At 37.4% G+C, this 20,086-nt stretch overlaps 2 protein-coding genes across 3 annotated transcripts in view; one reads left to right on the top strand and one right to left on the bottom strand.

Moving 5' to 3' along the window:
* Nucleotides 1-11,952, top strand: part of ankrd26 (ankyrin repeat domain containing 26) — a 31,354-nt gene extending 19,402 nt beyond the window's left edge. The window contains exons 34-45 of one of the 2 annotated variants that reach the window (XM_065277445.1): nt 7-182; nt 1,996-2,089; nt 2,298-2,324; nt 2,727-2,804; nt 2,932-3,066; nt 3,242-3,354; nt 6,426-6,567; nt 6,795-7,085; nt 7,167-7,402; nt 7,503-7,743; nt 10,521-10,566; nt 10,707-11,952. In XM_065277445.1, coding sequence (XP_065133517.1) covers nt 7-182; nt 1,996-2,089; nt 2,298-2,324; nt 2,727-2,804; nt 2,932-3,066; nt 3,242-3,354; nt 6,426-6,567; nt 6,795-7,085; nt 7,167-7,402; nt 7,503-7,743; nt 10,521-10,566; nt 10,707-10,861 — 1,734 coding nt within the window. In that variant the 3' untranslated portion in view covers nt 10,862-11,952. The remainder of the gene's footprint in view (nt 1-6; nt 183-1,995; nt 2,090-2,297; nt 2,325-2,726; nt 2,805-2,931; nt 3,067-3,241; nt 3,355-6,425; nt 6,568-6,794; nt 7,086-7,166; nt 7,403-7,502; nt 7,744-10,520; nt 10,567-10,706) is intronic. The other variant, XM_065277446.1, reaches the window with a different exon arrangement.
* A 718-nt stretch (nt 11,953-12,670) lies between these two features.
* Nucleotides 12,671-15,729, bottom strand: ccdc77 (coiled-coil domain containing 77). Its single transcript, XM_065277280.2, has 11 exons — nt 15,669-15,729; nt 15,105-15,156; nt 14,804-14,963; nt 14,582-14,724; nt 14,406-14,502; nt 14,150-14,332; nt 13,872-14,020; nt 13,540-13,786; nt 13,325-13,450; nt 13,091-13,243; nt 12,671-12,983 (listed from the first exon to the last, which is right to left on the bottom strand). Exons 2-11 carry the CDS (start codon nt 15,140-15,142, stop codon nt 12,837-12,839), a joined length of 1,443 nt encoding a protein of 480 aa, XP_065133352.1. The 5' UTR covers nt 15,143-15,156; nt 15,669-15,729; the 3' UTR covers nt 12,671-12,836.
* Nucleotides 15,730-20,086: the final 4,357 nt, after the last annotated feature.

The raw sequence follows: 20,086 nt of genomic DNA, 5'->3' as shown, positions 1-20,086 counted from the left end.
TCCCAGCTGCAGGAGTCTGAAGATCTTCACGTCCAGGCTGAGAGACGCATCGGCCAACTAAAGAATAATCTGGATGAGAAAGAGCGAGAAATCTGCATCACCGCCCAAAAACTAGAGGAGGCGCTGGCTGCGTCTGCAGGCAAAGAGCAGACGGTTAAACAGCTGGAGGAGGCGGTGCAGAGGTACAGACAACTAGTAAATGATTAATCCGTTAAAGGATTAAATGGATAAAGCTTCCATAACACACAATATTTCTGCTTATCTCATGTTAATCTTGAGTACCTATAGAGAAGTATTAAATCTTTCATATATCCAAAGAGTCTTTAGTTTTACCAAATTTATAAAAGACAGATCAGCTGTATCGATTTATTCTGAATACCACGGGCAGAGTATGTCGCGAGCAGCGACACACACACACACACACACACACGCACACACACACACACACACACACACACACACACACACACACACACACACATTATACATTATCTTTTGATAACTTATTATTCACTACATCTTTGTATCTTTTAAATTATATGCAATTAGCGACGATTGCAAAAAATAGCATACATTTGATGCAGTTTTACTTATTGTGTGCGACTCATGACCTGGTTGGGACTGTCCCATTTAAAGGTGCAGTGTGTAACATTTATAAGGATCTCTTGACAGAAATGCAATATAATCTTCATAACTATATTAACAGCGGTGTATAAAGACCTTACATAATGAACTGTTATGTGTTTATTACCTAAGAATGAGCTGTTTCTATCTACATACACCGTGGGTCCCCTTACACGGAAGTCGCCATTTTGTGCCGTCATGTTTTTAAGGTAGCCCTAAACGGACAAACTGGGTTTTGGCACTACTGTATTTTGTCTTAAACAACAACATGTTTGTCCTGTGGCAGCTACCGTAGCTTCTCTATGCGTTTCGGTGAACGGTGGACTGAGCTGTTAGTTGAAATTCACAATCTCACTGCTAGATGCCGCTAAAATTGCGTCTTCGGCAAGTTTAAAAATTCAACTCAAGCGAAAAATTTTCATTTGCGAGTAATCTAGAGTAGGGCTGGGCAAAAAAAAAATTTTTCGATTAATTTTTTTTTTTTTTGACGTGGTCAGTCCAAATTAATTTTCAAAGGCCACAAGTTGATCTTTCCGCCCATATTTATTTCCGCAAACATTGAACGTAATATTACGTTAATCTAATTACTAGTCTTCTCCACTAGTTGTCACCCTCTATTTTTTGCCTTGGACGATGTTACCAAGGAGCGAGAGGCGAGCCTGTCATTCATTCAGTCTATATTCTAATATAATAAAATATATATACTAATATTCTTATATAATAATATACATATAATACTATTCTAATATAATATAATATAATATTCTTTATAATCTATATTCATTGAGTTGAATCAAGAATCGAGTAGAAAAATCGCCCCAAGAATCGGAATCGAAAATTGAACGAGAATCGAAATCAAATTGATTTGATAGCTTGTGAATCGAAATCTAATCGATCTGGAACATCTGAATCAATACCCAGCCCTAATCTAGAGCGAGTATCGCGATGTCCCGCATTTGGTGTGTATGACCCATAAGGCTGTTTTTTTTGGGAAGCTAAACATGCTTAAATTACCCTCACAAACAACAACACACTTCTTCTGTGACGTTGATTTTGTCTCAGCTCTTGGTTGGTGTGTGCGTGCACTATTCTGGTTAAAGTGCCCATATAAGGACTTTCACTGTACTTCCTGTACAGAAATTGCCCATAAAAGAAAAAAAACATGATTGTTGCGTATGAATCTTTCATCTTCGAAAAATACTTTCTGAAACATGTATGAACCCTGGATTTGGCACAGAAATACTCCAGCACAAGTCCAACTGCTTTTTGACACTTTACCCATGTTAAGCATGAGGAATCTAACTCTTAAAATGTGTTAATAAGTCAGTATGACAAAACTCCCTTTTTAATGTGACTATAACATCACTTCAGGTTAGAGATTGAAAATGCCAGACTGGAGGCCACAGTGAAACAGCAGTCCAGTCGTATGGAGGTCTTACAGAAGGGCGTTCAGGAGGGGACTGCGGTGAGTTAAAGCTTATGAAAATGTCCTGATGAAACCAATGATGGCAGATTTAGACATACAGTAATAATGAGTCTGGGCTACACATTTGATACTGGATAAACACTCTCTCTTTGTTGCAAAGTGAGGTGTATTGTATTTCTGAGGTAGTCAGAGAGGAGGCTGTTGAAATCTTTTATGTAAACTGACGGTAAAGTCCCTGTTTTCACAGCTGTCAGATTCATCACCTGGAGTTGGGGTTGGTATTAAACATCTAGCTGTGATTATAGATTTAGTTTTATCTTTCTCTAAATCTTTTTTTATTTTTTGGGGCTCCTCCTGTGATTTTATAAAACTTATTCCAGCTTGGATCAAACTACACAATATTTTTGTGTAATGTTACTGCTTTCAAATAGTTTTCCTCTAGATGTGTGTTGGATATCTGCTCTTTTTGGTGACGGTCGTCCTTTGAGTTTTTGATTTTTATTAAATTCTGTCTCAAATCAGTCATCTGTCCTTCCTCTCAAATTCTGGTTTCTGGGATCAAGTGTTGGCTTGACATGAAAAGTTTTATCTGCATGATTGCTAAAATGACTTTATCGTAAAAACCTTTAGTAATGAGATGCTGGTTACTGACATCTGTGTTTGTTTGTGTGCTCAGGTCAGAAATCGCTTGGAAGATCTTGTAACAAACCTGCAAAGCAGTAAGATGACATTAGAAGATCAGCTGAACCGAGAGGTAAAACATCTGGTGTGTCTCATGTATGATGGAGACCATTTGAGAGAAAGGGGAGGATGATAAAAATAGTATTGATTTCTGTAGTAGTTTTTAACGTAAATAATCACGGATACAATACTCTACTCAGGTGCAGAAGCAAAGTCTGCTATCCCATAATGCCCAGGACTCACAGACACTGTGGGAGGAGGAGCTAAAGAGCCGCTCACGACTTGGACTTCGACTCTCTGAGCTGGAAAAGGAGAAAGTAGAACTGACCAATCAGGTGCCAGAAAATATTATCATCTAATCCGAACAATACATCCAGTCAAGATTTTAATCCTGCAGTGTAACATATAAAAATTTAATGCGGGAGTACAAAAACAAACCAGCTTGCTTAAAAAATGGCCTATATCATGATTTTTGAATAGTAAGTAATGTTTTATATGTGTGTGTTTTAGGTGGAACTTGAGAAGAAAAAAGCCAAGAAGCTTGCTGAGCAGAAGTCGTCAGTGGATACCCGTCTGGAGCAGGAGATGAACAGAAACACTGACCTTCAGAAAGAAATGTACAGGTGACTCTTTTACGCCTGATCCCTGCAGCTGTAGATGTGTTTGAGTACATAGAGGACACAGGTGTGTGACGCATGTAGTGCTTTGCTTTTTAAATGAAACCTACTCGGCTCTTACCACAAGTGATGCTCTGGGGAATTTACCCAAAAATTACAGCCACAATATGTAAGATTTTGGTAAAACAAATATCCAAAAACCACTTGCACAGTGTGAGATATTTCATGAAATTGTGTCCTTACATTATCCTTAAAGTTCTACCAAAGCACGCATTTATGATAATTTTCATCTGCTAGTGTCAGCAAGTGAAAACACAGCGAAAGAGACAGAATATGAGCGTGGGTGTAGCCGAAAGACTTTGACTGTTTCCATCATAAGCTTGATTTTAAAGTGTATTTTTTTTTGTTAGTTTGTTGTTGTAAATGTTCCAATTGGGAAAGAGTTGTTTATAAATCAGGGCTTGCAAAATTTCAAAATCCCTGGTAGCCCTTCGGGCAGGCCCGAAATGAATGCAAGTAGCCCAAATAAAAAATACATTACTTTTAATGTAGAATATTAAGACAAAACATCTATCAAAACACAAATAACACTTCTCAATTTTCAGTACATATCAATCATCAGTACAAATTTTCCTTCTAACCAAAGTGGAATATCTATACATCAGATTCTGAATCTGAAATATTAACTGAAGTCACAGATAAGAAAATGCCTCTTGACTTTGTGGGCATAGCACAGGCTTATTCAATTAGTTTTACCACAGGCCAAATTTTGCCAATACAAAGCCAATAGGGCCTCAAACCACAATGTTTAATCTGCTATTCTTGTTGTTGTTTTGATGCTGTTGTTTTTTTAACAAAAAAACTGGATTTCCATGTAAACCAACTTTTCCTGCTCATCCCCACACCAGATATACCCACCATTTAAAAGTGGTTTAGTGGGTCACAAAACTCACAGTTTGGATCATCCAGTTACAGATCAGAAAAACAGGGGCTACTGTCGCTTTAAGAGCGATTCTGCACAAAGTCACTCTCTTCACTGCCCGTACAATATATACTTTAAAGCTTGCTGCGAGAGATTTAATTTTCTTACTTAAGGATAGTAATGACTGACATGGCGAAGTTGGAGGATTTGCCCAACAAATCCATGACAAATCATTACGGATAGCTTTCTGTACTGCGTCTTTTCGCGCGATCGCGAAAGTGAAAGTAAAACTCGAGTGCGCACTCAAACGTTATTTAAATACCCAATGCCTGAATTTCATACACCATTATTACCCATCCAAATCTGTGAAAGAATGCATAAGCATTTAAATATATTTTTTCCTCCCCATAAGTCAAGATAGCCCGACGGGCAGGGCGGGGATGCATTTTGATAGCCCGACTGCAAAGCACAATACCCCCGGGACGTCGGGCTAGCAATTTTGCGAGCCCTGCAAATGTTATATATTTTGTTTGCATTTGCAAGTTATTAAAAATGTAACTGCTCAACTAGGCACGTAATAAATTAATCGAATAGAACCATAATTTATTCAAAGAAGGGTTTGACGCATCGACAAATATCGCACAGTTGGCGTAGAAAATCGATATTGTATCACATCGTAATTGACTGTGCGATTTACACCCCAACTTAACTCTTTCCCCGCTATTGAAGAGTTAAAACTCTTCCATGCCAATGACGAATTTTTCCGGCAATCCATATTTCCGCTATTATCCACCAGATGGCGCTCTTATGCAACTTATAAAACACTGAAGCAACCCTTTAGGTCAAAGAGTTCAAACTTCGTGTATGTTTTGATCATCGCTCTGAATCTGATCTCTATCAAAAGTCCTTTACAAAAACGCAATTATCTTTTTAAAAAAAATATATATATTTTTTAAGAAAATAAAAAGATGACAAATAAAGGTAGGATGAAACTTTTTTGTTTGAAAACAGAGGGTCTGTTCTTTCATTTGATATATTGTATGTTTATATATTTAAAGATGAAGATTTTCTGTAAGGCATTAAACTCTTGTGAAAATCATAAAAATGTTGGCGCTGGCTGGCAACTTTTTTTATAAAACGCCGGCAGGGAAAGCGTTAATATCCTTGCTATCTTCAGTTTACAGTTCGAGTGGACAATGCGGAAGTGGCGGTTATACAGCATCTAACACATAACTGTTGTGCCTTTAGGGCTGGGTATTGGCAAGGGCGTCACAATACGATACGTATCACGATACGATACAATACGATGCATGCTGCGATACATTGCAAAAAAAATAGAGCTAAAATTTTATTTTAAAACTTTTTTTTAAGTCAAAGTGCTTCCACACGTCGGCTTTGAAATCTGCAGGTGTAATTTTCTGCCATTTTCTCACTCCTGCTAACTTCTGAGACATTGGCCGTATATAACATACAACTGGACAGCGAAAAACTACAGCAGTGGCGGAGGAAGTCATTTGACGCGCACAGAGGGATTTGATGTTTTTTTTTTTTTTGTAGAGATTGAAATATCGATACACTATCATGGAAACAAATTATCACGATAGTTAGCTGTATCGATATTTTTGCACAGCCCTGTGTGCCTTGCAGAAAATTCATTATGATGGCTAAAAAATAATGTGATCAAACATACAGAAAATAAAACATTATTCACTACCTCATCCGTAAACATGATTAGCAAATTCCAAATGGATGATAAAAACATCTCCCATCATTCCATTCTGCTTCATAATGCCAATAAGCTTCGCCTTTGTTATTGTGCTATTGTGTAATAGTGACCTCTAGTGGTGAAAATCCTACAAATTGTAATATAAAATTACCTTATTTGAAAATACCATGCATTGATAGAAAATAAAACCAGAAATGGTTCACTTTGATTTTTATGTTGACTTAAAATGAATTTTGTTCACTTGTCTTTTGTGCTGCTGTAGTGCTATCAAATCCATCCAGTCGGCTGTGTAGCATTCAGAATCCTGATTGGTTAAAGCTGAATGGAATCACAAATGATAATTTGCACAAGTAAATCAATACATGAGAAACCGAGGTTCCTTGATACTTCAAATGCTTGTCTCTATTCACATGTGTATGTGTTTGTCAGGTTAAAGACTTTGGTGAAGAGTGCTAAGAAACAGCTGCGGGAACAAGGTGGTGGACATCTGGATTCACCTCTGGCCAGCTTCAGAGGAGACACGAGTCACAGACTGGAGACTGAGACGACTGTCGGTAGAATGAAGACTAAGGTACAGCCAAAGATATTTAATCTTACCGATATGTGTCACTGGTATTGATATGAATGAGGGAGATCAATGGTCAGTATGGCTGATCTAGGACCGTCTTCCAGAGCCAATCATCAGCCTTTAAAAGAATGACATCTTCTGGAGGAGGGACTTTGCGCATGCACATTATTTAGCAAAACCTGAAGTTTTCATGCTCTTAGTTTTGAATTTTTTCCCTTTTCTCCTCACAGGTGGATGAGCTTCAGTCTCAGTACCAGCAGGAGTCGTTGCGCTGCTCCCGGCTCGAGGAGACCAACAGGCAGCTGAAGGAGAAGCTGGCGTCCGTGAAGACTTTAAGCCGAAGCCACGAGCAGCTGGAGCGCAGTAAGAGGCAGCTGGAGGACGAGGTGGCCGCTCTGCGCAAACAACTGCAGGGCGGTGTGATGGACAAGAGCCAAGCCGAGCTGTACCGCAGAGAGACGGAGGAAAGAGCCCGACAGGAGATCCGGCTAAAGCTGGAAGAGGTCAACCTCTTCCTGCAGGTATCCTACAAAGGGAATATTCTGGGATGTGGTATGGTTTTCCAAATACTTCCTAACTTATTTTAACTCCTGTCCTATCAGACGCAGGCCGCGTCTCAGGAGGCTCTGGAGCAGATGAAGGCAGCGAATGAAGCGAGTCAACGCGCTCACCTGGAGCAGCGCATCCGGGACCTGGAGGCGGAGCTGAGCCGCTCACGCAGCGTCCAGCAGGACAGCACGGTGCAGAGAGACTCGAGTCGCACTGAGATGGAACGCTACAAACAGCTGTACACAGATGAACTACGACTTAGGAAAAGTCTCGCCTCTAAACTGGAAAGGTGAGGGGGCGTGGCCACATGGTTATTATTTGCCAAACTGTGATTTCCAGTTACAAAGTCGTTTTTTACACAAGCTATGTACCTTTTTTATGATGGGCAGGTCGCATGAGAGGTTAGCGGAGGCTAACACTAAACTCCTGAGCGAGAGGCAGCGCAGTAAATCTTTGCTGACCGGCAGTCTCGTCAATGGTGGTTTAGGAGGTGCCGCACTCGATGTGTCATCTCTGGGGGCGTACGGGGCCTCTCTAGCACCCCTAAACAGAAGTCTTGGTCTCGGGACCCCTTTGTTGGGTACAGTAGGGGAATCCCAGAACAACAGAGTTGAAGCCTACCTGGCAAAGGTGAGCGATTACAGATTCATAGGCATGAAACATTTTGGCACATCATCACTGTACCACAACAGTATACTTTTTAGGTTAGCGATCAGGTCCCATTTAAAGATTAATGACTAACCAATCACAGTCAGGTAATCCAGCGAGGTATATGAGATGTTTGATCAACTCCGTCTTTCTTCTCTTCAGTAAATTTCTTTCCTCTTCTTCATAAGTGTAATAAATAATCTAGTGGTCTGTTTTTTCACGGCTGCTGTCTGGACTCTTCTGCCTCTCATATCTTCAGCTTCTAGCTCAAAAGTCTGTTTCTCATCTGTCCTCTCTTCAACCTGATACCTGAGCAGGTGTGTAACTGTGTGCAGATGACTGATCTCAGAACACAAATACATTATACAAACGCACACACATAGGCCCTTAAGATCCACTTTCCTGCAGAGTTAAGCTCCAACATTTTGTACAATTCACACCATACTAAATGGGCAATAACCAGTGGCTGCCGGTGACTTATTTTTTTTGAGGGTGCACGATGCGAAGTTCGTCACAACAGGTATGTAGCCCGTCATGTGTGTGATTCGTAATTTAAAGTATTTGCAGACGCGTCTAAAGGGTTTATGATAAAAAAGATGCTTGCGTTTGCCAGATAATCTCATTTTTTATCATAAACGGTTTTAACGCATGTGCAGCGGGCTCTTATTTTGACAAAACACATGATGCACATGGTTCACCTGACGCAACAGACACATATTTTGAATTTGCGCCCCTCGGAAGAGCAATCACGAGCCGCCACTGGCGATAAACACTAGACTTGAAGCATGTGAATATGGGCAAGGAGCGATTCGTCCATCTTTGCTTTTCAGTAGAGAGAAAGGTCATGCTGTGATGTATTGGTTTTCTACTGGTCACATATGTCCACATGATGCGAATTCGCAGATCAGAGTTCACCAGACTTGAACTTGGGTACGCAGCGAAATTTCTTTGCACAAGCTCGCTTTTCCTGTAGGAAGCACTCGAATGCGTATGAATGGAAGTTAGTGGAAGGAAAACTGTAGTGTGACCGCCCCTTAATACCATCATTTTTTGCACATATAAGATTAAGGTCTGAACTTACTATAACCATTATTTTTAGAGGATTTAAAACATATTTCCTATAAAATTATTAACATTTTTTAGATTATCATTATCAAAAATGATCATTACCGCAACATGATATTAAATTAAATATATGCATTTACAAACTCATGTTTCTGTAATGAGAACTAAAAAGTTGTCTAGGTACTATGACAAACAAAATTTCAACTTTTATATGGAGAGAAAAAATAAGAACTGCTTACCTGGTAGCCATCTTGAGTGTCACAGTCAATTATGTCCCTTCCAATCATTGTTTTTTTTTTAATGTTTGTTGCTTGAGGGCTTAACTATGATTGAAAATTGTTGCGGAGGATTAGAAAATTGACACATTTATATTCCTTATTATTGTCTCTACATTTACCAATGATCACCAAATAGCACATGTTTCTTGACTGTAAATGTTTATAGTATAACATGCACTGAAGCTTTTTATTTTTTAGATTTTTTTATTATAAATATTTCCATGTCAAAGAACCCAAATCCAGTCATGGACACGTTGCGGTAATGAAAAATTTCCCCTTAAAAAATTGTTTTGTATGATGTCATTTGAAATCATTTGCAAAATAGTACGTGAAGAGATGTTTGTAACTTTATGCTTATTTTGATAAAATTTACTTTTATTAAAATGTTTCATGACACCTCATAAGTCTAATTTTCGCAAGAATCACCCATTAGCCAACTTATAAAATACTACATTTTCCCATGAGATCAGGTTGGGTATTTCATGTAGACTACATACTGCATGTATGTGAGTATTGTGGTAATTGCTGTTCCTATATATGTTGATGTAAATGTAGTCATGACAATATATGAATGAAACTCAGGTGTATGTATTAGTAAGTCAGCTTTTTTAGTAAGTCATTTTAAATGTTTTGGTGGCGATAGTTCTTATGTCTTGTGTACTGTAAATGAATGAGTTGAGCATCAGCTGTGGTTATCTGAATAGTTGTGACATTGATTATATTTATTGAGCTTTATATAACACTGGTTTATTATTATGACTGTTTAAAAAAATTCTTGCTGGTTCTGATTAGTTGGTGTCAGTGATGTTACCATCAAACTTGGTTACAAAGGTAGAGTAACAGTGTTGACATTATGTAACAGAAATGGCTGTCAAACACACTCACATACATGTCAACACGGTTGCTCTTGTGATCCTTGAAAATAAAAAACAAATTATTATTAAAAATTAGTGCAGGGCAAAGATTAATCGCGATTAATCGCATACAAAATAAAAGTGATTTTTGGCATAATATATGAGTGTGTGCTGTGTTTCATTGTTACGCATATATAAATACACACACATTCATGTATTTATATTTTTATATATTCTATATTATATATAAATTAAAACAATTGATATTTAAATAAAAAAAGTCTGAAATGAATATATGTATGTATATATAATGCAAAAAAATCACTTTTATTTTGTATGCGATTAATCTTTGCCCAGCACTAAAACCATTTGAAAAAAAGCTGAAAAAATGAATTTGGACACAAAATGTACCTGCAGTATTATAATCACCTGTTGTAAAAATTGAATCAAGAGAAACGCAAAACTACACTTACAGGTTAACAACTAAATCTGATCACCAGAGATTTTTGTGTCTGATGCTAGATCTAGATGTGTCATCTGATGTTTGCTTTCCCTATTATAGATGCAGAAAGAGCTGGAGAAAAATATATCAAAGGAGTTAGATTACGGTAAGTCATTCTTCAGATTCACTTCGGTCTCACTTGCATAATAAATAAATCAGAAAAGCCTCATTTATGTATCGGTTTATGCACTTTTATTCTACATTCGCTTTGTTGTAATTTAATTGTTAATCTGATCTCTCTCTCAGTCGCAGGAGAGTTAGATGGAGGATCTGCACGTTTGTCACCTGTGGGTTCAGCCTCGGGCTCTCAAAACCTCAACCTGACCCTGGAACAGCCGGACCCGGTCAAAAAGGCCACTCAACAGTACCTAGAGGTGTTAAAGAAGAACTACATGATCTGACCCAGGGTCAGTCCAGACACTGTGAACATAATGAACACTAATGGGATCATCCGGATTTGGGAAGTGACTCCAACAGGAAAAGGACCAACAAATAATTGAAACATTTTAAAAACAATCATGGTGTCTTAAAGGGTAAGATGCTGAAATATTTTACAGCTCTTTGTGGTACTGAAAGATATAATTCACCAAATAAACACACTCCGAGCAGAATTCCCATAAAACATGTCATTGCCCTAACCTCAAAAGTTGATGGGAATGAAGTTTATTTAGGAATGCTTATTTTTTCCACTCCGCTCAGTGTTTGTTCTGCTGGTCAGGACTCGTGCAGTGTGTGAAAAATCATAAATTTTTCCTTTAAAGATGCATATTTTGCATAAAGTCCTACAAAGTACAATTAAACGATTTCTGCTACAAAAACTTTGTGTTAACCACTAAAAGGGCCAAAGTTTCAATACAATCATTCAGAATTAATTTTATGCTGTGATGAAGTGACGATGCACAATGTACCTCAGGAGGAAACGGGCCGAGATTGAAATAGAATACAGTCGTTTTATTGTCAGGTACGTGTGCAGATTTCAGTGTTGTATTTCTTTCAGTCAAGATGTTTATGCTGTTATTTGTATTTTATGTTTTATTATAAAAGTGGATTTTAGTTTGCACTTGATATATTTCGGCTGTTTTGTAGTTGATGTTTATTATGAAAAGTGTTACATTTGTACTGTTAATATTATTGCCAAGTAATAATGATGGTACTTTACACTATTGTGCAATATATTCAAGCTGTTTTATTTTTAAAATGACAAAACTCTAATTTGGAGATGATTTTTGGACTTTTTAAAGGACTTTGTCACTATTGCTGTGCTCAGGATGCTTTGACTAAATCTTATGAAGATGGCCAGGATATATTCACGTCTAAATCAAAGGGAATATTTTGTGTAAAGATAATCAAGTCTTAGTGTTTTAGTACCACTGTGATTGAAGAAGTTGGATGCTGCAAGAGATTTTGTAATGATTTTTTTTGTGAACGTAATGTCAACATTTCTTTTGTTTTGGGATTTGAGATGTTTAAAGCTATAAAATGAATTTGCATATGTTTGTCTTTGTCCACACCTTAGTTAACTTCAAATTCAAGGACTTTGCAGGTCCAATACCCTCAAATTCAAGAACTAAATGTGGGGACACATTTCAAGTGAGAGCAAGGTTACATCGTGTTACCTGTTTTAGATACATTGTTACAGTTCTCTTTCGAGGGAACTCGCGCTGCGTCACTGCGGTGACACTTTGGGGACGCCTCCAGGGGTAAGTGCGTCTAAATGTGTAAATCAAATTCAACCAATGGTGAGGCTTAACGACAAAGACAAGGTGATGCGGGAGCCAGGAAGTATATCGCTATCTGAAATATTGCCAAAGACGGCGTTACAGGGACGCAGGAAGTATGGCAAGGGAGACGCAGCGTCTCGTTCCCTTCTCAGGAAACAACAGCTACATACGTAACCCGAGACGTTTTCTTGTGTCAAACACAACTATGCAAAAAAAGCATTTTGGTATGAATCAACATTCACATACAGAAGATATAAGCATTTAAAGCGAACAGTTTAGCACATGTGATTAACAAGTAGAGAATTTTTTATATTATCCTACACTACACAGTGAATAATATGGATTTTTTCCAGAAAACTTCTCGCATAAAATAGATTCGTAATGACCTGTATCTATGTATGTATATTTTAAAAAACTTCCTAGGGCCTTGAATTTTCTCCCCAGATTCCGTAGGAACCGTTTGTCTCAGATCACTACAAAATTAATTGCAAAATGAAAAATATCTTTATTTAACTCATATGGACAAAGCACAAATAAAAAAATCCAGCTTTCTTCTTTAAATACATACATCCAGTCACCATGAATGTCTTACAGATATTGGTTGGTGATGAACAGATCATGAAAATGTCACATTGATACCCAAGTAAGTTTAGCTTCAGCAGAACCTCAGGTCTTTCTCCAATCTGGAGATTTTTGTCTTTAGGGTCTTCAGCTCATTCTGCACTTTTTCTGTGCGCCTGTTGGTCTGTCGCACTTCATCCATCACTGCCAAATCCTGATTAGGACCAACGTTGAGTGTCAACTAATGAAAAAACAACATTTATTAACATGCATTTAATGAAGCTAATACACTATATCTCCACGCCAATTAATAAAAACATTGACATTTAGAGAAATAAGATGTCTAACTTTAAACAGTAGTTTCTCCACATCTTTGACTTTCTGCCTCAGAAGTTTGATGTCCGTCTTATACCCTTCAACCTCCATGGCACGTCTCTTCTCCAGAGCTTCATAACGTTTGGTCATCAGCTGTAGACGCTTGGCCATCTTATCAGAGCGCTCCTAAACACAAACACAACAGATGTTAGTTTAACACAATAAACACAGGTTACACACTTTCTATACGATCTGAACTTTGCCTACCTTGAATATCTCTCGTCCCACATCACCCTCTTCTCTGATTTGGGACAGGTCAGTTTCGAGCGCCACGCACTGCTCTCTATACATGTCAGCTAGTTTATGAGCCTGTTTTAAATCCTCCTGCAAAGCCTGCTGGGAAAAAAGACAAACTTCAAACATCACTGTCATCATTTTAAGGTCCACTTTTGTGACTCCATTCCAAACTTTTAATATCTGACCCTGATCTCCTCTCGACGGGTCTGGTTGGCCTCATGGCTGGATCGTGTGATAAACTGAGGCTCTACGGATGGAGGACGTTCTTCGGGGAGACTGCGTGTCTCTCTGAGTCTCTCCTGACACGAGTCCAGTTCTTGCAGCAGACGATCTTTCTCAACCATCCAGCTCTTCTCATGAGCTCGACTCTCAAACTTCAGCTGCAGGAAGTCTTTGGTGCTCTCGTACAGAAGATTTTGTGTCCGCTGGAGTCTGAGCGCATGACAGAGAGGCATCGTCTCATTGAGGTGTAAATCAGTCAGGAATATCAGCTAATAAAGGTTAAACGTGAATGTACTTGTCCGCGAGGGCCGTGATTCTGTCCTGGTCGCGTTTGTGCTGCACTTGTCGCTCCTCCAGATGAATGCGTCGGTCTTCAAGTAGAGCCTCCACCTGCTCCTTAGCCAACCGCGTCTGCTCCTCCATCTGAGCCTGGAGCGCCTCCACCTGCACACATATGAGTATAGCATCCAATAAACATCCTGTAGATTTCAATCCCTGATTTAATGATCTGATTCAGACTAAGTCACATATATTTTCTACAATTCCTGGTGTAAATATTTGTAAAGGACACACCTGGAGCAGTAAAGTCTGGTTGTCTCTCTTGTGCTGCTCTGAACTTTTAGCATCTTCTCCTTCTTTAGATGATTTCCTGTTGCCTGCAGTATGAAATGTACCTTTTGCTGATACTGGCTTTGGTTTTGCCACCTTTAAATCCTCCTGTGATCTCGGCTGGATGTTCTTTTGAGAAATAGTGACCTGGACAACAAACACAATGCTTTAAAACCATACGGATGTCCTTAAGTTTGATGTAAACAGAAATCTTTTAAACCTTATGTGGAGGTTCCCGGTGAAAATAAGTGATCTCGCCTGGATCCGGACCCACGAGTGCTAAAAGATGCTGGATCTTCTTCCGGTCGTCCAGCTCTCTGAGAAGATACAATAAACACTATAAACATCTCTCAAACGTTTATATCTGAGCTCTCTCAGTGATGGAGATCATCTGACCTGATTTTCAGCCGGTCGTTCTCAGCGTACAGTCGAAGCGCTTGCTCTCTTTCTTGGAAGAGATACACCTGCATATCACTGAGAGCTTTCTGGAGCTCAGCGATCTCCTCCTCACGCTGACGGACCTCCCACTGTAACTTGTGCTGAAGAAACATGAATTATGTAGACATCTACAAACAATAAATAAAGAGATGTCTCTGCATTCAGATGATAAGGTGACACCTGCTCCTCTGCAGTGCTCCTGTATTTCTCCATCATCTGCAGCAGATCTTCATGTTCTCCATCAAACTGAGCCACCTTCTGTCTGTAAAACTCCAGCAGCTCGCGAGACGGCCGCAGGTACGCAAGACGCTCAGAGATGGAGGGGAGAGGAGACTCTGGACTGTAGCAAACACAGAGACTAAACCTCATATGTGGTGTTTGCAGATGTGACACATTAATGTCATGATATTATTATACACATGATACGGTTTACTAAGTTAGTCATAATAAACAAAGTGATTGGCACAATGTAAATATATACCTTTCTCTTTGATGTTCTCTTGTGGGTGGGGACTCCATCCTTTAGTTTTTGTCTATAAAAAAGTATTGTACTTTATTTACTGCACTCTAAATACGCATTAATATGGCATTTGGCAAACATCAGTCTTGAATATTTCATTAGAAATATCGTGTCAATAAACGCAAAAGGTATTCATTTAAAATATAAAATGGCATTAATCAACATTCAGAGATACACCACTAGATGAAGCTCATCTGATCACGTGTGTGTGGTTGTCATGTAAACAGTGACGCTCTGCGGTGGAAACTGTTAACGATTAAAGCGCGACTACTAACTACAACTTCAACATTTTCAGTCTTAGTTTACTTATAATCCTAAATAGAAATATAGAGGTTTTATTGTATGATTAAATCTGATTTTGAATAGTGGTTGTTAATTTGGGTTGTTAACTTGCTCACTCGTATTTTTAAATGCTCAGCTCATGCTGACGTCCACAAGAACGTCCTTAAAATCTCACTTTATTAAAAGTAAAATTTAAAAGTAAAATGTAATAATTTTTTACTTATAGGCAGACAAAATATTTACCTTCCGTTTGCGTCCACTTTGGTTTGAAAACACGCCACCGGTTATAAACCGGAAGTCTCGAGCTGCGCCGGAAGAGCCTTGGCAGCGTCCTTGCTGCGTAGTATATGCGCATATTTTTAAGATATTGAACATAACATAAACATTTACATTTTTAACAAGACATCCAAAAAGATAACATATTTAAGAAATTGGATTTACATTACACAAAGAAATTTAAATAAAATAAATAAAATATAGATACATTTTTTTAACTAAAGGAGAGACAGCATATACCAGTTAAATTTTTAAATAACTTCAATTCTTTAGCGTATAAAAATGTATCTCTAAATTTTTTTGTTATCAATAGCCTACATGAGAGACTCAATATATAAATAAAAATCAATCACAAAAACCTTCAAACAGGGTTTATAATTATTTATTTTACTTTTATGAATATGAAATTTTCAAAAAAATTCATAAGATTCATCATAAAATTGACAGATGGATTTTCTGATTCAAAATATGAAGGTACAAATACTTATACTTGCCACTATCTGCAAAATAAACACAAATCAGCTGCTTCTGAAAGTTTAACAGACTAAAAGCTAAGAAGACAGAATACATTCTTTGTTCAATAGCGGTGTAGTTATTTTTCTATAAATATACAAAACAGAACTATTCATTATTTAAAACTGAAACGAAGTATGGACAAAATTAAAGCAGAAGTTAAAAGATACAGACAATTCAGATAATGCTTTTAAATAACATTTATAGCAGAAAACAATTTGACCTGCATGTTTATATATTTGCGTGTGTTTTCTGTTGTCAGACCCGCACCCCCAGATCATTTTTTGCCGGAAAAAACTGAAAAACGTTACAAAAGCATCAACCCAACAATGATTTACACAACAATGTTTAAGAAACAGGCAATCAATTTAAGTCTAAATTAAAGACATATGTCTTTAACAAAGCATTCAGATAATTTGTCTAGTAAATATACTTATGCTGCAATAGTTAGCCTGTCCAGAACCAAGCAGATTTTTAACCACTATACAATATGAAACACGCATTACATGCGAATGACGCTTACACTAGGATTATGTTTCTCTTTCCCTGTCTCATACAATTTTATAATATAGTATCTAATATATATTATATCCTCTATCGGCTATGTCTGGCTCTCTCTCAAGGGTTTCTTTTCCACCTAGGACTTTTCCCACAGGGTTTTTTTCCTAGGGTTTTTTCAAGCCCTAGGGAGTCAGCTGACATTGGCTTAATTTAGAACTATCTTTTATAAGTTACATTATTACAATGCTCACTAGTACGGTTTAATTTTTGCCGCTTTACTCTGCTTTTTATGTGATCCACCGATTGTGTTTTCTTCTGCATTTATTAATATACAGCTACTTTGAAACATTAAACAATTGCGAAAAAAGAGCTGTATAAATAAAATAAAAAAATCTCACCCTTTGGAAAAGACTGCTTGGTGGAGGTATGATGTGTTTTATGTTTTTCATTTTTTTATTAGAATTGCAATGGACGAAAATGTCACTTTTGCAACAATTATTCTGCATGGACACAAATATGATGCCTACCTAAAGATAAAAATTATGTTTTCTGTTTCACCGGATGGAATGATTATTCTTAAGACCAATATGCTTAATTAATGGATATCCTTACAATTTTCCCGGATCCTTGTTTTGTGTTTAATATGTTGGTGATTTTAAATTTTATTTACATCCTATTTCAGGTAGCTCTCTTATTAACTCATTACTTTTCTGTTCATATCCAAAACCATAACAACAGATGTTCAACTATTTCCTTCACTTTGCATATTTCGCATAATCAATTTTTCCTATAATATGAACTGTTTATATGCTGCCTGGATGTGGGAAAGAAAGGTTTGTTTGAACTGTGTAAAGTTGTTTTTAACCTTATATGTTACAAAATAGAAGACATCTTTTAACAGACGCCTATAATGAAGTCACTTCACACTTCAGCACAGGTGGTGTCTGTATGCACCAAAAAGTTGGTATGCAACCCTCCAATGAATCCATAGAAGCAAACGAGTCAAAGCAATCCTTTTGTTTTTGTTAAGTTAGTTACAACAGTAGCCTGTCCAGTAAGGAACAGTTCACCTTTGTTGATTCTCCTTATAACCATCTCAATGTAAAGCATTTGTTGGTATTTCAGTTGCATTTAATCCACGATAAAATACGCGAACACGATCTCTTCCATTGCTGGCGTTTGCAGTCCACAACACTGTGAGGTTCTGTTAGAATGTAACTTCTAATCAGGTCTAGGAATATGTTTCGTGGTCTGGAGGTCTGAGCTGAGCAGCAAAGAGTTCTTATATATATTAGGGGCCATGAAAGACACTGACACCAAGTGCCGTTCAAACATAGACTAAAGTTTATTAGACAGACTTCACATTATATGGGGTACAGAAAGAAAGCACTAGTCACCTGATAAACATTAGATAATGTAGAATCAGGTTACAGCTATTGAGCAAACATGTCTGGAGAACAATCGCATCATCTGTCCCTTCGCAAGAACGTCTGGATACGGATACATAAATAATCATGCTTAGATAGTTGTATGCAGTGTTCGAATTATGTCAAAGCTTATGGGGGGTCCCCTAGCTAAGCCCCACCCCCTGGCCAAGCCCCACCCCCTGGCCAAGCCCCACCCCCTTATCATAGGGTCGCTGTGATTTCACAAAGTAAGATGTGATCGTCCTTGATCAGTAATCATCTGATCCTGGTTTTAATCAAAGAAACCCCAAATTACCCTTAACTCAAACTCTAAAACATTTTTTACCCCTCAAATTAGTGTGAAACACTGGCAAGGGCAGAAATTTTACACAGAATAGGGGTGAAATAGGGTGGACCTTATTTTTAAATTACATAATTTTACTATACAGTATAGTAGTGGTTAAATGGATTACATTGCGTTTTTTGAGTCAAAAATCGAATACTTTTCAGATCAGCAAAACTGGGGGTGGGAAAATAACATAAGAACAAATTAAGAAATTATGAGCATTAAAAATAGAAAAGAACAAAGTTACAAATAAAGTAAGATATATTTAGGTACATAAATAGAATCAAATGAATAATAACACTGTCTTCTTCATTGAATAATTAATCTGTTTTTAGATACAGAAGTGATTTTCCTTTTTAATAGAAATTTTTAGAAGTGTTTTCTGTTGTTTAATTAATATAAATGACAGAAACACAAGCAGATAAGAACTGCTACTTTCAGACCAACACAAACATCTGATTTCTTTCTGAACTGATTGCACTTACTTTAAAACATAACTGAATGTTTTTATGAGAATAGGTGCCAAGACTGTGGTATTTCCAAATAATTTTGTGTTTGCATGCTTTAGGAATCGCGCGTCTCCGTGCGTCCGCTTATGAGTGTTGCGTCCATTTAAGTATGTGTGCGCGACGCGTCCTTGTCTTTGCGCACATAAAACAGCCCACTTTAACATCTTCCGCTCAAATTGTCTAAAATTGCTTGCATGTTAACATTTGCAAGGTTTAAAAAAAACATGCAAAAGATACTTTCTATAAATATAGTTATTTATTTCTGAATGATGCGTATTTGAGCGATAAATCGGGCCAGACGAAATATGCAGACTTTTTTTACTTTATCTCTGGAAATGTTTTGGAAAAATCTGCGGAATTCTGCAAAATGATTTTAAATGTTTTAAAAAATATATTAGATAATTTAAGCTATAAATATTACAAAATTGCATCTAAAATAATTACTTTTTAAAGGCTTAAAATGAAAATGAATACACCAAAGCAATGAGTCCTCTGAATTAAACCGGACCAACATGAAGCAGATAATGTGCTTGTCAAGATAGAATTATAGTTTGTATATAAAATGACATGTATTGTTTATTTTGTTATATAATATAGCAGCATAAAAAAGCTTGTATTAATACGTTCTCATTATGAATTAAGCACGTATGAAGATAATTTCATCATTTTTACAACGCAATGTAAACTTCATATTTAACACAACAAGAGAATTCATCTTGTAAACGGATTTGAAATGAGGATGTGCTGCTGAGTGCCGACTGTCGCGTCACATAGATGACAATTACAAGTAAGATCTGCTTAACTTAGTGATAAGTTTTATTTCATCTGAAATATCAAATGGTTCGTGTTCTCTATCATTAAAAACAATCACAGCAAACATGCACAGGGTTTATGTACTTGTCAATGCCGCTCACAAACGCAGTTGAGACTATCATTTATTATCATTTAAGCGTGATTTCTTCTGCTTCCCCAATAAAATATTTTGTGTGACTGGGTGGACCAGCCGTCAGACTGAGAGGATAGATTTGCCACTGTTTGTCTGTCAATTCCTCCAGAAAACAGCATGAGGCGCACTTGCGAGTTTATTTATTTTAGACAGAAGTCATTTGA

Source organism: Paramisgurnus dabryanus, chromosome 23, assembly GCF_030506205.2.
Source record: "Paramisgurnus dabryanus chromosome 23, PD_genome_1.1, whole genome shotgun sequence".
NCBI lineage: Eukaryota > Metazoa > Chordata > Actinopteri > Cypriniformes > Cobitidae > Paramisgurnus > Paramisgurnus dabryanus.
The sequence above is the reverse complement of the archived record's forward strand: the minus strand, read 5'-3'. Positions and strand labels throughout refer to the sequence as shown.

Excerpts from the sequence above, each read along its gene's own strand:
- ccdc77 (XM_065277280.2), bottom strand. The coding sequence starts at position 15,142 with ATGGAGTCCCCACCCACAAGAGAACATCAAAGAGAAAG. Across the intron at positions 14,725-14,803 it reads GGAGCACTGCAGAGGAGCAG|CACAAGTTACAGTGGGAGGT; the intron begins GTGTCACCTTAT and ends ATGTTTCTTCAG. Across the intron at positions 14,503-14,581 it reads AACGACCGGCTGAAAATCAG|AGAGCTGGACGACCGGAAGA; the intron begins GTCAGATGATCT and ends GTATCTTCTCAG.